The sequence below is a fragment of the Ixodes scapularis genome, unplaced genomic scaffold (assembly GCF_016920785.2).
Source record: "Ixodes scapularis isolate PalLabHiFi unplaced genomic scaffold, ASM1692078v2 PGA_scaffold5__190_contigs__length_132052651, whole genome shotgun sequence".
Classification (NCBI taxonomy): domain Eukaryota; kingdom Metazoa; phylum Arthropoda; class Arachnida; order Ixodida; family Ixodidae; genus Ixodes; species Ixodes scapularis.
The window spans coordinates 60,997,462-61,014,755 of NW_024609880.1; the positions used below are offsets into that span (position 1 = coordinate 60,997,462).

General features: G+C 44.8%; 1 protein-coding gene across 1 annotated transcript; it reads right to left on the minus strand.

Annotated features, from left to right (window-relative positions):
- Positions 1 to 6,132: 6,132 nt before the first annotated feature.
- On the minus strand, positions 6,133 to 14,544 carry LOC8025001. Its single transcript, XM_002407753.5, has 2 exons — positions 14,080 to 14,544; positions 6,133 to 7,782 (listed from the first exon to the last, which is right to left on the minus strand). The coding sequence occupies exons 1-2, from the start codon at positions 14,215 to 14,217 to the stop codon at positions 6,712 to 6,714; spliced, it is 1,209 nt and encodes a 402-aa protein (XP_002407797.3). The 5' UTR covers positions 14,218 to 14,544; the 3' UTR covers positions 6,133 to 6,711.
- Positions 14,545 to 17,294: the final 2,750 nt, after the last annotated feature.

Genomic DNA, 17,294 nt, shown 5'->3' on the forward strand with positions numbered 1-17,294 from the left:
ACTGAGACAATGCACATTGAAATATTGTGTTAAAAAGAACTTGTACTTTACTTTGGAAGTACATTGTGTTTTTAGTAATTTATATAAAATAACATTGCATTCCGTGTACTTGCTACTTCACTCGAAGTACGTAAGTCCTCATTTACTTGGTACTTTATTTCGAGTATCTTTTTGGTGCGCTTTACCCAACACTGTGTGCTTGAATGCCTGCTGTACTTTGAGTGCACTGTGACTTATCCTGAAAATAAGCACAGAACTTTGGTGAGCGCTTCGCCGCAGAGTTTTTTTTTCTGATTTGGATATCTACTTTTTTTTAGCAACTCTCAAGTTTGTTTTTAATAGGGGGACCTTTAGTTTTTAACAGAAACGGGCGTCACTACTTCATGGCGAAGTTTGTCAAAAGCCCGACCCTTGCGACCTCGAAGAGCGCCATCTTTCGAATGGAAAAGACGCTCACACACACAAACGTTTGCCTTCCTTCTACGAGATGGCGCTCGTGTACTTCCTTTTTTTCTTCTGACGGTTTCGCGCCCGATTTAAACTCGATTTATTTCGCCAAGGGTGTTTTCTTTCTTTTTTAAACTGTACACAGAAATCATGATATTATCGTTTGGAGGAGCCTAGTATATTCTGATGTTCCGTTTATAGGCCTATCAGTTATCTTCAACAGGAATACCTTCCTCAGGGTATTTATTATTGATACCTCCAAGTGTTTTCTGCGTACTATCTCAAAAAGATAGCTGATGCGGCAGCTTCACATCTATTACGCTTTCGAGAGGTAGTTACGTGTTTTTGCTCCTAGTTTATGTTCATTAGCAGGTCCAGTTATATCAAACATTAGTGCGTCTACAGACTAGTATATGTCCCCGGGGTATTGCACATCAAAGGACTGACTACGTAGCCGTATTTTGTACTATGGCTATCAGTTAACAAGCCCATCTGCTTTATAAATCTTAAAAGCAGACATGAAATAGGTTACTGCGGTTGCATTCGACACTTTTACGAACACGAAAACGACGCCACAATCACAAAGAAGGGCTACACTGTTTCCAGCACTTCGACTACTAATTTCCCACCGAAAATTCTTGGTTCAAAGTTTTGCTAGGAAGTCAGACCATACTTACGATTACCAATCCTTATTTTTTTTTAGAGCGCAGCTCTTAGGCGCCCGTTTCCGGCTTGAGCGGCGTCGGCGTCGCCGTCGCCGTCGGCGTAATTGCGCGGTGCATTCTGGGTAAATTTTCCCGAAGGAACCCGAGGTCCTCCCGAGGTCCTCCCGAAGGAACCCGAGGTCCTTCGGGAGGACCTCGGGTTCCTTCGTGAGAACCTCGGGTTCCTTCGGGAGGACCTCGGAAGGACCTCGGGTTCCTTCGGGAGGACCTCGGAAGGACCTCGGGTTCCTTCGGGCGGGCCTCGGGAGGACCTCGGGCTCCTTCGGGAGGACCTCGGGAGGACCTCGGGTTCCTTCGGGAGGACCTAGGGGGGGGGGGGTCACGTGACAATGACGTCATCAGTGATGATGACGATGACGATGCGAATGCCGATGAGGTCGTCAGTGACGTCACAGATGACGTCATCAGTGACGATGACGATGGCGATGCGGATGCCAATGACTCCATCAGCATCCGCATCGTCATCGTCATCATCACTGATGACGTCATCGTCACGTGACCCCCCCAGGACCTCGGGTTCCTTCGGGAGGACCTCGGGAGGACCTCGGGCTCCTTCGGGAGGACCTCGGGAGGACCTCGGCGGGTTCCTTCGGGAGGACCTTGGGGGGGAAGGGGGTCACGTGACCCCCAGGTCACGTGACCCCTCCCCCAGGTCATGTGATCTCCCAGGTCACGTGACCCCCCCTTCCGAGGTCAACTGATCCCCCCAGTACCCTTCCCTCCTCCTCCTCAAGAGCTGCGCTCAAATTCGGCGTTACAGGGAGCTGTAAACGGCTTTCATTTTTTATCGGCTCCACCCAGATTACAAGAAGTCGGGTGACCCCTGCGCGCATATTGTCGTGGTTTATTGTAGGCTATACATGGTACCTATCTCAGGGACAATACTATGCAGCTTTTTCTTTTATATGATTTGTTTTACATCTCAAAGCATATTTTAACCTATCCTGATTGAAAAATATCGAATGATTTTCCAACATTCAAAATGATTCATCATGTTGCAAATGTCGAGTAGTAGCACTTATTGTGAGAATCTGAAATATTTCAAAGTACCAGCGGGCGACGTATCGTTTACCGAAAATTGCACATATTTTTAGTGAAATAGTAAAACGCTGTAAAACGAGAAGTTTCCACACGCTCAAAAACCTGTAGCGTTTGCTCCCCCGTAAAGCACTTGCGAGAGCCAATCACTCTCATGTACAGAGGTCGCTCGGCGAATGACGGGGCTAATATATGCCTAAACCTGAAGAAACAGTTTTTGCCACGGCATAGAGCATGGCGTTCCCCGTTCTCAGTGCAACAGCGATCACCATGTTTAAGATGGTTTTATTATTTAACAGGCTTGTTTATTTATGTTTTGTAGATGTCTCGTGTGATCACCGTGGCGTTACGGTCGAAACATTGTGACCCTATCCTCAAAAAGAGTATTTTATCAGAAGTAGATATTTGGCAGATCACTACACCGGCTTAAATATTACTAGAAATAAGTTCAAAAATCTCTGAAAGGAAACTATCTGGCATTTTGACATTGTTAATACCATATCTTAACGACTTCCACTTCCCCGTGGCAAGGACGGTACGCACACTGGAAGACAACACTTAGAAAATTACGTAGTCTGTATTTAACTGAACAAACATTATCATAGCGTCCACTCCTCGCAGAACTTAATTATAATTTTTTTTTATTTGGCAAAGTGCAATACATGTATGAATAATTAAAATAAAGTTTTGAATAATATACCGGAATGAGCACGTCTCACACCCCCAAAAACATGTCAGTTTTTTTTTGTTTTTTTCTTCTGTTTTCTGACAAATAAATTTTGTAAGAGCTATGTAAGGAAAGTGGGACATTCAAGACAAACAGACGACACAGCTGGGGCTGACCCGAAAGCCTGCGTCGTCTCTTCGTCTTGAATGTCCCTCTTTCCTTATCCTAAATTAGAAACCAACACGCTCAAACATCTACAGCCATGTAATGCGTGCATAGTTTCGAGCTGTGGGGAAACTATCACTTTCTTTACATGACAAAAAGTATACAAAACATATTTTATGCTCATGATACGAGCATTTTACTACCTGAAATACTTCAGTCTTGCTGCTCGCAGATAAATATTGTACCATTTAGTGTATTTTTTAATGACCCGAGATGATTCGCACGTTAGATAGATGAAGAATCTACCAGGATAAAGAATATATATCGATTCCATCTATATTTTATAAAGTAAATACCTTATTCCTTAAAGCAATGACGGTCGCAATTAGTAAGATTTTGCGACGTTAGCAGCTATATTTGCAATGATAAGTCTTGTTTGTTTGTTTGTTTGTTTGTTTGTTTGTTTGTTTTTCTGTTTGTTTGTTTTTTGTAGCATTGCTATAGTCACAGCCTGATAAATGCCGCGCCTGGTCGAGTCCAGGGCATCTATTATCGGTCCGCATCTAAAACCTTTGCTCAATTAGCCAGTATGAACGTTGATCGAAGAATCAACAAGCAAAAAGCCCACAGATACCTTAGAGAAAAATCTTATTTGTGTAAACAATTTCTTGGTCCAATAAACACACAGGACCCGATAAGATCATATAACAACCACACGAGAGTATAAAAGAACCTGTAAGAAAATTATAAGAATTTTATTTTAAGTTTTTGATGTCTACATAATTCTATCTGTTTCTTACGTGTTTTTATAGAACTCTTATATGCTCCTATAGGATCCTATTTGTGTTCAAGTGCACTAACGGTCCTGTTACACGTCGACGCCAAACAGCGGTCAGGTTGTAGGTGCCTCACTGGGACATGGCTCGAGTCCCTGCCGTGGAGCTCGCAACCTGACGGAGGATAATTGCGGAGAATTCGCCTTGTAACCTAAATATTAATTTCACGTCAAAAGATCCCCAGGGCGTTGAAACTAATCCTCAGTACTTCGCTGAAGAGTACCCGATGCCCTTCCTTTGTTTGGAATGTAAAACCCCCAAATTTGACTGAATTTCAGGCTTCGAACAGCTCAACAACGTGGCTCAGCCACTCGTTCTCGACACTTGATACCACGAACCGGCCATCTAAACAGGAAAATTCGCTTGCGTTGGCTAGCTCGTCCGTTTATTGTGATTTAATATTCTAGTTAAAATACCAAGCAGACGTACTTCCTTACTATATTGCTCTGGCTGACTTTTTTGTTTTGAAAGATTCGCCTATCAAGTCGGAATGGCTTGAATCGTACGCCTATGCATTCGTCTCCCACGTCAAGCAGCTGCGCTTGTCCAGATAAAGATTCAAATAAACACCCGAGATAACTTCTCTCGGTATAGCGAAGGCGTTGGAAATATGTCAGACAAGGGACGTCCCCCACGCTCCAGAGAGAACTCCTCCGAGACTGCATTAGAGCAAGCTCCTACAGTTTTGTTGTTTTTGTTTAAATCTGCCGTGCAACGAGATAAAACGTCGCGATGTTTGTATTCCTCCCTCCGAAGTTCGAGAGGCGTCTCAGACAGAATGACGCGACTGCTTTTGCTACGCACGCCCACGAGGAAAACTGTCGGCTGTACTCCGTTTCACCTTAAGATGGACCGCGATAAACGCTACGAACCATCGAAGCCAATCCAATGACTTGGGAGTGCCACGTGACCTTCCAGGTGTGCGCAATAAGTCGCACGGGGCGCCTATTCAGATGATGCATTCACTTCACAGGATTGGTTGGGATGGCTCGTATCGCCTGCTGCGGTGCAGCATAAGGTGAAACATAGTATAGAGGGATGCCCTCGTTCGTTCGGACGGTGGTCAATAGCTAGTTCTAAGTTTCTGAAGCTGCGTGCTTCAAATGTTCGAAACAAAAACCGTTTCGTTTCCGTGACGTCTCAAGAGATTGTGCATAGTGTTCTAAGACGAATATGTTTTTTTTTTTTCTTGGCCATTTTTGTTTGCTGCACTTTTAAGGGTCGAATTTCTTTGTCGATAAATGCGACAAGAGGTCAATTATTTGCTCTTTAATGAGCGACGATTGAATAGGGGCTTTTACATATTTCTTAACGAGAGCAACCATTTTTTTATGTTCAGCCGAATCGAATTTGTTCAAGGTACGTCGGATTTCCGGACTAAGTATAGAGCCTGCAAACGCTTAGTCTGGGGTTTGTATATATTATAGCATCATATGGCGCATTGAACAGCCATCGATCATTGTAAAAAACTGAATCAACAGTAGTAGGATTTTCTAGATGCCATATCGCCGCTCGTTACTCGATGCGCATGCTCAGAACGAGCTTTAATTTTTCGTCTGCAAGGCTATTGATTGGTTGGAATGCATTTTCATGCCCACGTTCAGTTTGCATTCTACCTATAATCAGGGTCGTGGTACTTGGGAGATGATCAATTAAGGCAATTTCTGAGCGTCGCTTCCTAAAGAAGTGATTTTCACTTTAAAGTTTAGTGAACATGTGTTCTCACTGTCAGACAACGAGTTGTAGAAACAGCACCAAAATCAATAGGTGAAAAAACTACGGGATTGCGCTAGTGGTTGCAATCTTGACATTTTTTCGTATCCCGTTTCAGAATTCTTTCAAGAATGAAATACTATATAGGTCAATTTACCGTGCGCGTCAGTACGTTATTTTTTTAGAAAGATATGCTTGTGCATGCGTTTACTTTTTTTGAAACTAATAATGGCTATGTTCAGCATAATGGGAGATGATCGCCATATGAGGATTCGGACTCGAGTTCTCTACCTTTGGTATGATCTGAAAAAAAGAGATTCTAGTGCCAGTCACTTGCAACTGGCCCTTGCGGGCACTCACCTATATATCGTATTCCTTGCTCAGATCTTGTGTAGTCACATGCTTTGATACCTTATCGTCTTTCCTGAAAGATACTCGCAGTTATTTACACAGCACTACAACAGTGTACATGCAAGTCCGCTCTTCCCGACGTCAGGTGCGTACTCTTCGTCGTCGTAAAAAGCCACAAAAGCATAATATAAACGTTTCAACGTTTTTATTTTTTTTATTTTTGTCAAAAACCACGAACAAAAAAGTCTTGAACATGCAAGAAACAATGTTGCCCTACAATTGAATATAGCGAAACATGTAACATGATGATGCGTCCTCAAAAAGACCAGCTTGAATTGCTATCACAAAGAAAACGACACCAATGTTTAAACGAGTCTCACCGCTCCGAGAAGAAGGTTCGCTCATTTTTGTTTCTAGTTGTGTCCTCAATCGTAAATAGTTGGTTGCGAAACACGCTCCTATTACATGGCCGGAGTAACGTCTTCGCGCATACAGTTGATTGAAAGAAGTGAAGGCGAGAAGTACCTAACATACGAAAAGAAAAAGCAACATCAGTTATTTTAACTGCGTGAAATCGACTACCAAATCAAAATGCGCCCCGTGTGCTTTAGGGTACCTGCGCAAAAACCCACGAGGCTACACTCATCCACGCAAACTCCAGCGTCCGCAGACGCTGTCAGCCGCAACAACTCATGCAAATCAGAATGAGTATTTACAAGAGAGACTCTCGCCGGACGTAGGAAACGAGGAGCTAATACGAGTAGGCGACTTAGTCGCGGAACTTTCCGTTGCGGTTCCAGTCAAGGTATTTCTGATACCTCGCAGCCACTCCGCTGGGCTCCACGTCGAAGGACGCTGAACGGCGGAAGGACGGTTGTGGCTCCGGGTTCCTGATGTAAGTTACCCCCACCGGTATGCCGTGCTTCGTACTCTCAACCTCAGGATTGTCGGCGTCTTTGATAGAGCTCTGCAGCCTCGGGAAATTGCGAATTGACTTGTAGACCGGAACCGTGTCTGGAACCGAATCGGTGACATGAGACGCCACCTGTGAGTAGTAACCGTGTTTCGGCTCCGGCGGGGCATGGGCTCGTGCTCCGTACTTCAGAAAGGGAACTTGTTCCACCTGCTGTTGATAGTAATACGGAGCGCTAGATGCCCTGTTCTCTACGACGCTGTGGGGACGCGTGCCGCCGTAACCCGGATGGGGAAGTTGATCGTGGGAGCCTTCATAAACCCTGGCGTCGTTGAGCGTAAACTTGTGAAGCCTCGCGGGCTCGGGGCCCTGAAATGCGGGATGGTGTCCCACGACAGAGCCTCCGTGGGACGGGCCAAACTCATCGACTTCCTGCACACGGTGGCCGGGGTTTGGATGGTGGAACGCGGGCACCGCAGCCACTTCGGGAGCGGCCACCGCGCCTGCCGGATGCACCGTGTGGATTGGTAGTGTACCCGGATGCGTGAAAGCGGGTATGGCAGCCACCGCTGGTCTTGCCGATTCGAAGTCTTCGGGCTCGTGGTGATGCGGGGGTTGGTCCTCTTTGTGCGGAGGTTTCGCCTGAGCCGCCTCGACCACGTGCGGCGGCGGGTCCCTGGCCGTGATGCGCACGTGGGCTGGGTTCTGGTTGGCGGTGCCCGGTTCGTTCGTCCTGATCCATGCCCTGAAGCCTCCTTTGTCAGCCACGTAGTTGACCACCCGGTAAACGCCGTTGGCGTCGCGGTAGCTGTACGAGCCCTTGCGGTTGTTGTGGACGTCGCTCTCTTCCTTGTGGTGTCTCGTGTTTCCGTGCTCATCCTTGATTTCGTAGGCGAACTGGTAAGCGTGCGGCTGTGGCGGGTATTCCTGTGAATAAGATGGAATGAATGTTTTTTGGGTCATGAGCGGGGTGAGGAAGGCAATTATCGAAACCAGACTGGAGCCCAGCACGCTCCAGCATCTGAGCGCGTGCGTGAAAAGCGTATGTCACGTTCGGTCACGGCTTAATCATAAACCCATTTACGTGACTCTAGGTAATGATTTTGTGCCCGTTTATCCTCTATGATACGAGTTTCAGTGTGCTGGCCTTTTTATTTCTTCGCTGGTTAACCTGGCCCCAGCAACAGACGCGGGAAAAGGGAACCTTTAGTAAAATTAACGATGTGTAAGTTATGTTCTAAGGTGGTATAAAACACGATGGAAGGATTCAATTAGAAGAATTATGCTATTGCTCAGTTAGAAAATTCATGCCCCTATATTTTGTTTTATGTCAAAGCCTTAGTAGAAACACACAGAGTGAAACTTGGGAGAAGGTGTAACAACAAATTCGAAATCAATACTCCGAACCAGAAAAGGCACAGCTTGGCAGAATATCCCTGGAACTCAAGTTAGCCCCGTGGTATTCGTTATTTATATGGTGTCCTTTTACAGCATGTACACTAACGCTTCAATCTAACTATGGAGAATCCGGAAAAATCAGTTTCTTAAAGTATCGCGCTGTGATTTATTACAGAGGTGCGGCTAGGTGGTGCACGCATAAGGTTTAAATGTCAACAAACAAACTTACCTCGTTCAATTAGAAAAAAAAAACACTTATTTTGGGCAATCTACGGTGCCATTTCCCGGACGACGCAGACGGCGTTCGTTGACTTGGAGACGCTGCCGACAGATGGCGCATGCATCGAAAAACTTTCGCTAGATCGTCTACCACGAAACCCGAATCGGCACGCACCGCGCGCCTTCGACGCACGCGCCATCTGTTGATAGCGTCTCCAAGTCAGAGGAAATACAAACTTTTCTGCCTGACGGGCTGAAACCTATCCGAAATTCATCGTGCTACACCTCATTATGGCTAGTCAGCATACTTTGGTAGTACTTTGTTCCTTAGCACTGAAAGCGGGGGTAGAAGAAAATGAACCCGGAACAACTGGTCCCAAGTGCAAGGCAGAAAAATATGATCTCACGATCATAGTGAAAAAGAAGTAAGTACAGCAGGGTGAATTCATTGAATAAAAGAAAAGATGATTCAAATTAAAAATTAAGATTCCTTGTCTCCCTATGAACGAATCTACGCTGAGCCTTTTTGTGCAAAATCATCAAATGGCATATTGGACCATTGTGGCGTTTATAAAGAATGCAAGAAAAGGTGCAATGGAAAGTGAGCAAAATTTGGATAAATATCCTCTGCAGTTTGTCAAAACAAACACGGCAGTGACCCAAACATCGTTTGTTGTTTACACGCAGTCGAAAAATAGAAAATGCTGATTTTTTTTCTATGCTCATTTGCTAGGTGAATCAATCATTCTGTGCTTTTTCTGGACAAATTCACCACCTTATTATATCTCTGTACATATGTACTCCGAAATGTTTTCAAAAAGTCGATTTGGCGCTCAATTTAAGAGTGTGGCCGCCTTCAGACTCTCCCTGTGTATTTATGCACTTCATTTTTATTCAATAAATGTCTTCTAACAATAAATATTTCATACCTGCTAATCTTGAACAAGTGAGAGAAGTTATTCAAATGTCATTTAAATAAGTGTTGCGGGACAAGTATGCGAGTGCGGTAAAATCGCCAAGTATTTCTCTTTTATGTAATAATTTAAAGCATTGCTAAGAAAAAGTTCTTTCTCAACGTCCTAGGCTTCGAATATCTTTCGATAAAAGTCACCTCTCATTTCCGTTCTTATTTTCTGTTGGTAGTCATCTACACCTTGCATGTATTCATTCTCCCCGTTCACCTCCCTCGACATGACAGGCAATAATAAAAGAAACGCACTATACAATACAGGCAGGCAGAAATCCTGCGCTCGACCGCACCAGCGTGTATAAAAATATCTGGATTTCAAGTGTTGAAATTTATTGAGGAAACAGCGACAGCTGTCGCCAGGTGGTGGATCACCAGAGCAATTTGGTGGTCCGTGTGAAACTATCACACGCTAGCTGTTTCGAAGAGACCGACAACTAGAAGTTTGCACGGGGCGATATTTAGGAGTCAAGGCATAGCCCGCGACGCTAATTTGCACGGGCCCGCGCTGAGGCTTCTTCATTTTCGCCATGGCAGGTGGCTTGCACTGCTACATAGGTTGACTACGGTATGCGATGGTCAATGCAACTAGCATAATCTTTTTGTTTGCTGCTATTATTATCAGACAAATTTGCGGTCCTACAAAAAATGCAGCTAGGTAGGAGAGAAAACAGAACACCGATTGTCCTTTTTTGCGATGAAATCCCCGTTTCGAAAATGATGCAAAAATTAAAATGGTAAGCAACAGTGAACAAAATCATGTGCTGAGGTTGAAAAGGAAGGGAAATGTCACGACGGGTTTAAGCGTCTAACAAAAAACCTCCAATGATCTAAATTGCCCACACCCGCTCCGTACAACCAAAAAAAAATATGTTAAAGAATACCACCAGCTTTTGAGGGGTCTGCAAGAAATTGTTTAGGGAAAGCACCCCTAAGGGGAACCTTTTCGCCCATATTGTCGGTGCACGCACTGGTCGTACAGATGGTGAACTCCTGCGAAGGTGCGCAGCGTGTAGGCGCGCACGTGTGCGTGCTGATGGGGAGAAGCGACAGTACGCCGCCGCCGGCGCCGGCGACAAAAATTATTTACGGGAAAAGAAAGGGACGGAAACGACATTACTTTCTCTGCGTTTGAAAATGAATGCCGCGCCGCTGGTACGTATTGATCTGAGAGAGCAGTCAGTACACACATACACACGCACGTACTTCCAGCATTTGGGTCTCCCCCACTGTAATTTTCTCCCCAACACTCTGAACAAATTTCTAAAAACAATGCGGCTACAAAAAATGTATATATATATATATATATATATATATATATATATATATATATATATATATATATATATATATATATATATATTAATAAAGTATTAACGGCCGGCTTGGGTCAACTTGTAGACTTTAATGCAATGCCCGTGTCCGGCCTGAGCCGTTCATAGATGTAGCCGTGAAGCCTCGACCGAAATCGTATAAAAAAAGGCCGAGAAATTGCCTCCTAAGAAGAAAAAAAAAAGGGAGGAGGGCACTTTCACTCTGCTAGACCCCTTAACTGAAATAAATGTTGTGTCACTGTGAAATATGTCCACATTAAATTTTCGCGAAACGGCATGCACTCAGTCGTAAAAAGCGGAGATTCTCAGGACGCATGCGAATATATTTGGGAACAGATGCATGCAGTCGTGCTATCCCATGACAAAGATTCCGCCTGTTAGTCCGAAGTTTCTCTGAAAGCAAAAGATCACCAGGCAAACACAGTAATAGCTTTTTTTCTGCCAAACGCAAGTTCTGAGACTGACTCGCATACACATCTGAAGTGTCTCCCGCATCAAACTTTAGCAGCAAATAATAAACGATATGTTTTGAAAAGGCTCTCTACACCAGTTAGGGTGCAGCCACCGAAAAGAGAAACGACGGCGTGTTTTTAATCCAGCCACCCCCCCCCCCCCCCCCCTCCGGGCGGAAGGGGGTGGAGCCCATTGAAGTTGCACAAAGCGGGGCAGGCAATGATTGGGTCCGAACTCTGGCGCCAAGTCAGGCTCTTCTATGACCTGTTGCGTGTCCTGTGCTAGACGTATTACACTGACTGAGTAGCTGGGGGGAACTTTCGTTCATTTCGCCGTCTTGCCGCGCAGACTACGGAGTTTTGGTTAGCGCTCGTCCTGCATACTTGTTATCTTTGTCTTGTTTGCGCTATTTTATATGTTTAACTAAGATCGTCCTCTTGGTGCGTGACATGGCAACCTCTAGATTCGCTGAGATTTTGACGGGTCCCTTACTGTCAACAAGCCCAGAGTTACTGCATGTAGATATTGTTGACTTTCTTCTCTCCATCCCTGTCTTCTTTCTTATCACTATCTCGTGCTGTTCCTCCCTCTCTTAATCTCTCTTTCTCTCTCTCTCTTTCGTTATTCTCGCATTCTCTCTCGATCATTCTTTCAAACCCCTCGGAGCACTGAAATATGTTGTGCACCGATGCTGTTCAGTCGCTGCAATGTTTTTCCGAGTGCGACTTCTGATGCAAAAAATGCGAGTCCAAAATGAGCTAAACCACCTAAAACCGCCTGAAGCAAAAGTCAAAACGATGCTCACCTGCTTCTCAAAGAAGAGTCGAGATTTGCATTCAACGAACTTTGCATCACCACCGGAATGTGAAACTCCCAGCATTCGCGAACCAATGACTCAGCAGACGCTATCGTTTTCAGCAGTATCATCTTATCAATACGTCAGTGCCGAGCCTTTTCCAATCCTTGAAGCCACTCATCCAAATGACCTCGGGGTCTACGCCAGTAAGTCAGTAAGTGGGATAATTTCGGAATCGTTAACCTTCCGATGCCCAAACTTGTGCCCTGAACTCATCAGGCAACATTGCACTTTATAAATATTTAAGATTAATGTTTTAAATATTTTATCGTCCTTCGCTGTGGGTGTTTAGGTCGAGCATTTTATCAGTTTTCAAGTAATTAAGTTATTGGAATTTTTTTAAGATTGCAAATTACTTTTGCCTTTAGACAGCCGAGTGTTCTCATCATACATACAATGGCGAGGCGCGGACATGCGGCAATACAGCACCGGGAGGACACACGGTTTGCTCTGACAGCTCGCATTGGGTCGCAGGAGCCGTAGCTTTTGTCGTCTGCGAAGTTGGAACGGAGGATACGGTAAAAAAATATTGGTTTTCATAAAGACATATGTTTCGCCAATTCTTCGATTTGAAAATAATCACGAAAAGTTTGTCCCGCAGATAATTCACTCCATGGTAATGACTACACCACGGATCATGAAAATTTGTGCCGGTAAAATAATTCAGAAATCTGCTGGTTTCCGAGTTGCACGTCAAGCATGGCAATCTCAACACAGCACGTCGAAATTTGTTTAATCGCCAACTCTACATCGGAAAGCAATAAATTAAAAAAATTCATAGCTCTCCTAACAATCCTTATCCCCCCCCCCCCCCCCCGGCCCCCAACCCAACCCCGGGCCTACCGTAGATCAGTTATAAAAGTTTCCAGAACCACCCCCCTCCCCTTTCCCAAGACGAAAATGCTGGGTGGGCGAATGACAAGCATCGTCCGCGTCGTCCGAAAAATAGATCGGTAGATTGCCCGAAAAAGGTTCTTCTTTTCTTTTTTTTTTACTTAAATAAGGTAAGTTTTTTTTTTCATATTTTACTTCCATGCGTTCACCGCCTAGCCGCAACTCTGCAGTAAATCTCAGCGCAATACCATGAGAAACTGCTTTTTGTGGACTGCCAAAAGTAGGATCAAAGCGTTAGTGTGCATGCTATACATTACGAAATGCTTTATAATTTGACACTTAGTTTTCTTATGACGCTATGTGTATGTATCGTATGTCTGGGCTACATCTTTCTCTTTTTCATCACTAAAATCTAATCATATCATCTTCGTTCTGTGCAATAGGAGTTGAAAGTAGGAACATGTCGAGGTTACTTGAGTGATGATATTTTCGGAAAACACAAGTCCCACATTATAGCGACCGTCCTGGTGTATCAAATTCAATTAGGTTGAAAACATAAAAGCTTATTCAGTAATCGAACTGAAAAATTTAAACAACATAATAATGCAATGCTTTCCAGACTGGGTAAGAAGGAACAAACGTGTGTACGAATATAGTTACAAAGCTTTTAACATTAGTATCTGTTGTAGTCAGTGGATGGAACAAAAGCTCGTTGCCTACCATTTTAATGCGTAACTGTTAGGTTAACAAGTTTAAAAAACGCAGGACATGAACATCCTCACGGGCTTGCTGTTACCGGTAAGCATGTTTTGAACAATTAAAGACGAAGTGGTGTTAAACAAACACACCGCAAATTTGAAAGATGGTATGTGGGAACCTTTAGCTTTTTGTGTTTGCAACAAGTCACCTGCTCCACTTTATTTATTTATATTTATTCTCCACAAGAACCAATTCACCCTGCTTGAGGAAGAGCCTCGCCAAACAAGCCGCTGAGGCCGTGGACCCTAGGCAGATCTGGCAAAGCTGCATACGGGCCATTTACCGAGTAAATTGTGACAACTATTACTCTATTGTTTTTGTGACTGAGCCTCACCGAAACAAAACCAAACTCTAATGGACTGACTTATTGAGTGACCGATCGGTAAGATGCCTACACTCCTCACCTCAGGTTCCTCGACGTGGTGGGCTGCATCCCCGTGTCCTTGCGTACGATCCCCGAAGGCCGGGGTCGCGTGGACAGCTGGCTCAACTAAGGCGTCCTCTTGGAAGTGGGTGTATCTGCCCGCCGATGCGCCGTGCATTGCAGCGAGGACGCCTATCAATGCCCACTGCAACCAGATAAAAAGAGAGAGAGATATCGTTGTCAGAGTTTGTAGGTAGAAAGAAATACGCTGTAGTCACTTCGAGCATGGCGAGGCGAATCACAAGGACTATAATATCGTTCGGGAAGCAGATTAGCGAACTAGAACGTTAAAAAAATAATCACGAAGCTAAAAGCATAAACATATCAATGCGAACGCATTAACTGTCCCATGGAGCGAGCCGACGATATCAGCTTTGAAACCCCGCCAAACGGCACCTAAACTCTTTTCTCCAAGTGAAGCCAGCTCCCAGCTATGAATACAGGCGAAAAGCCTAGCCAAACGGCACCTAGTTTCCTCGATCCCAAAGGAGCGGAGATTAGCTGATAGATTTTGACTTCGGTTCCATTGGCTGAAGCGTGTCGTAGTTTTAATACACGAGGCACCCATTGGCCGCTGCACGTCAGTTGCAACGCACGCCACCTCATGGCGCTGCTTGTCCGCGAGGCAGCGACTCCACCGCTTCACGCCCAAGGTCAGCGCGCCGAGGAGGGCTAGCGCGCGCGCTCGACCGTCGACGCAAGTACGCCGCAGACGGAAAGGGAGCGGAAGAGCGGGATGCATGCTTTTGCATTCACAACTCATAGAAAGTGATTAAGTATACATCGAGCCTTTTAAGTCACACACTGTGTTTCTTAGGCGAGGAGGCTATGCTTAGGCTGGCCGCGCCTTAAATACACTTGGGATTTCAGCTGCGACGGAATAGAGGTACATTTCGCTAAACTAATTGCATCACCTGTCACGGATATATTTTACTTATTTCATTACCTTTAAACTACGTGCGCGCCTCCTTGACGGTTGCTTTGAAGTCGTGTTAATGTGTTTTAATAAAAAATGCTTTCAGCATTTTCTCATTCAAGGAACTGAACTTCTAACAGCGTACTGTCAGAATGGGGATACTATACTCTGCTGGTAATTCTCGGCATAATACGTTATGAAATAATCCGTCTTGATTCAACATCAAATTATGGTATTGTATTCTCTTGTATTGTATTGTATTCTATATTTCGGACAAAACCTTCTGGAATGAGAATTGTTCTCTGACGAGGCACTAGCTGTATACAGTTTTAAATTAGCGAACAATGATATCTTGGTTCCTTGTCTGATGGTCTGGGAAAGCATAATCAAAATAGTAATAGAACATCTCTCGGTCGGTAAAAAATATTTGGTTCACCGCCGTATCTAGTTAATGACATCATTGGTGTATTAATCAACAGGTCCCTCCAATTTCCAAGGGTGTGATCCTAGATGAAAGGCGACAGTTCTAACTATATGACGTTCGCTGCACCACTTCGCACACTAGGCCCATCTCTGACTCACGTGCGTCGCCACAACCTTTATTGTACTCTGCCCACACTTCGCGCGGACATCGAAGGATGGAGCGCCGAGTCGTGCCTAGATCAAGATAACGTCGGACCCACTGCGCCAATTACAAGTGGAGCGCATCTCCGTCAAACGGACTTAATTCATCACACACGATATTCGTGATCACTGCGCTATGCCACGTCTCATCTCGCGATGGACCGTAGGAGCGCTACGAGCCATCAAACCCAATCAAATGCCGAGTGAGTGGCACGTGACCTTTGGGAGGTGCGCAACGACGCGCGAGGCCGCGTAGTCACATGATATGTTCTCTGCGCTGGATTGGCAGGCGTGGTTCGCAGTTTCCGCTGTCGTCCATCCTAAGGTGAAACGATGTGTGGGTATGCAAACCCCAAAACGACAGCTGCTCGATTGAAAGTCAGAGGCTGCTTTACGCCTACCTGCTTTGCGCAGTCCAGGCGAATTCCCACGTGCCCGTTTTATATATTCCGGTTTTCGAATGTACGCTCGATGGATAGAAGGATAATTCTTGCGTCACGAAACTTCCACGAGGCAGCGCATGGGAGAACGGCGGAAGGCAATATCGCACGGATAATCTGTCTAACGAATAATTAATGCATACATATGGGACTACTCAAGTCTCAATCTCCGGTTCGTTGTCAGAATGTATTTGGCAAATGCCTTATCGGTAAGATAGTTTATTAAGTCATAGCATCAGTTTCAACAAAAGGTTTGGTACGCCTTGGGTTAACACTGGGCCAGTTCAAATGAGCTCACTTGTTTCAGATAAGGAAACTTGGAATGCTTCGAAACGATTTCGAAAACAACCGACGCTGAACAAAAATTTTGAACACCGAAGAAAAATATCTAAACAGTTTTAGAAAGCTAGGGGTTCCATCCGCTCATTGTTAGTTTTGACTACAGTAAAAACTCGACAGATCAATGTTTTTTTCAGAGAGAGAAATAATCAACACAATATTTCACTCAATTTCAATGTTCAAATATCTTAACATAATAGCAACTACGCTGCCCTAAATTCTTGACTTATTCCGAGAAGACTTTGGCTGGCTTTTTTTTTTATTTATTTTTTGTCTCAATATTGCATAGGTAATATTCTACGGTGAAGACTGAATACAAACGAAAAGACGGAAGACCCCTTTTTTTTAGGAACGCAATCCGTAAGGAAACACAGAAAATCGGACGGCTGACAACTGACAACTATTTTACTCGAGCCAACTGGACCCGAATAAACCAACTACAAGATCCAGTTGGCGACGCCCGACGCGACGTCCGGCATTACCATAATCGAGTTGAAAAAATCGCAATCCGTGACGCGCGGAGTGGGGTCATGCTGTCAACTTCACCTTCTCCCGCGCACTGCTTGCCTCATGTTGCTATTCTTTTTTTTTACTCTTTTTGCGAGGCACGTGCAAGCTGCTTGGTGGCGGAAGGAAGGAAGCAAGTCGATGAACCTGAACTCTTCTTCTTCTTCGATTGGCGGTTGTCGCACCGCAAACCGGTTTTCCTACGTGGTCGGCGTGTGACAGCGACGTTGTGAAGCTTGCTCCAAGTCACCTTTTGTTTTATCGAGGATCGCTCCGCTCTTAAACGTATGCATGCACGTTCTCGGCGCACAGCTGATCTTGACTCCCAATTTATTCAAGGACGGGAATCGCGTAGTTGGTTGACATCCG

Excerpts from the sequence above, each read along its gene's own strand:
- LOC8025001 (XM_002407753.5), bottom strand. The coding sequence starts at position 14,217 with ATGCACGGCGCATCGGCGGGCAGATACACCCACTTCCAAGAGGACGCC. Across the intron at positions 7,783-14,079 it reads ACCACGTCGAGGAACCTGAG|GAATACCCGCCACAGCCGCA; the intron begins GTGAGGAGTGTA and ends TCTTATTCACAG.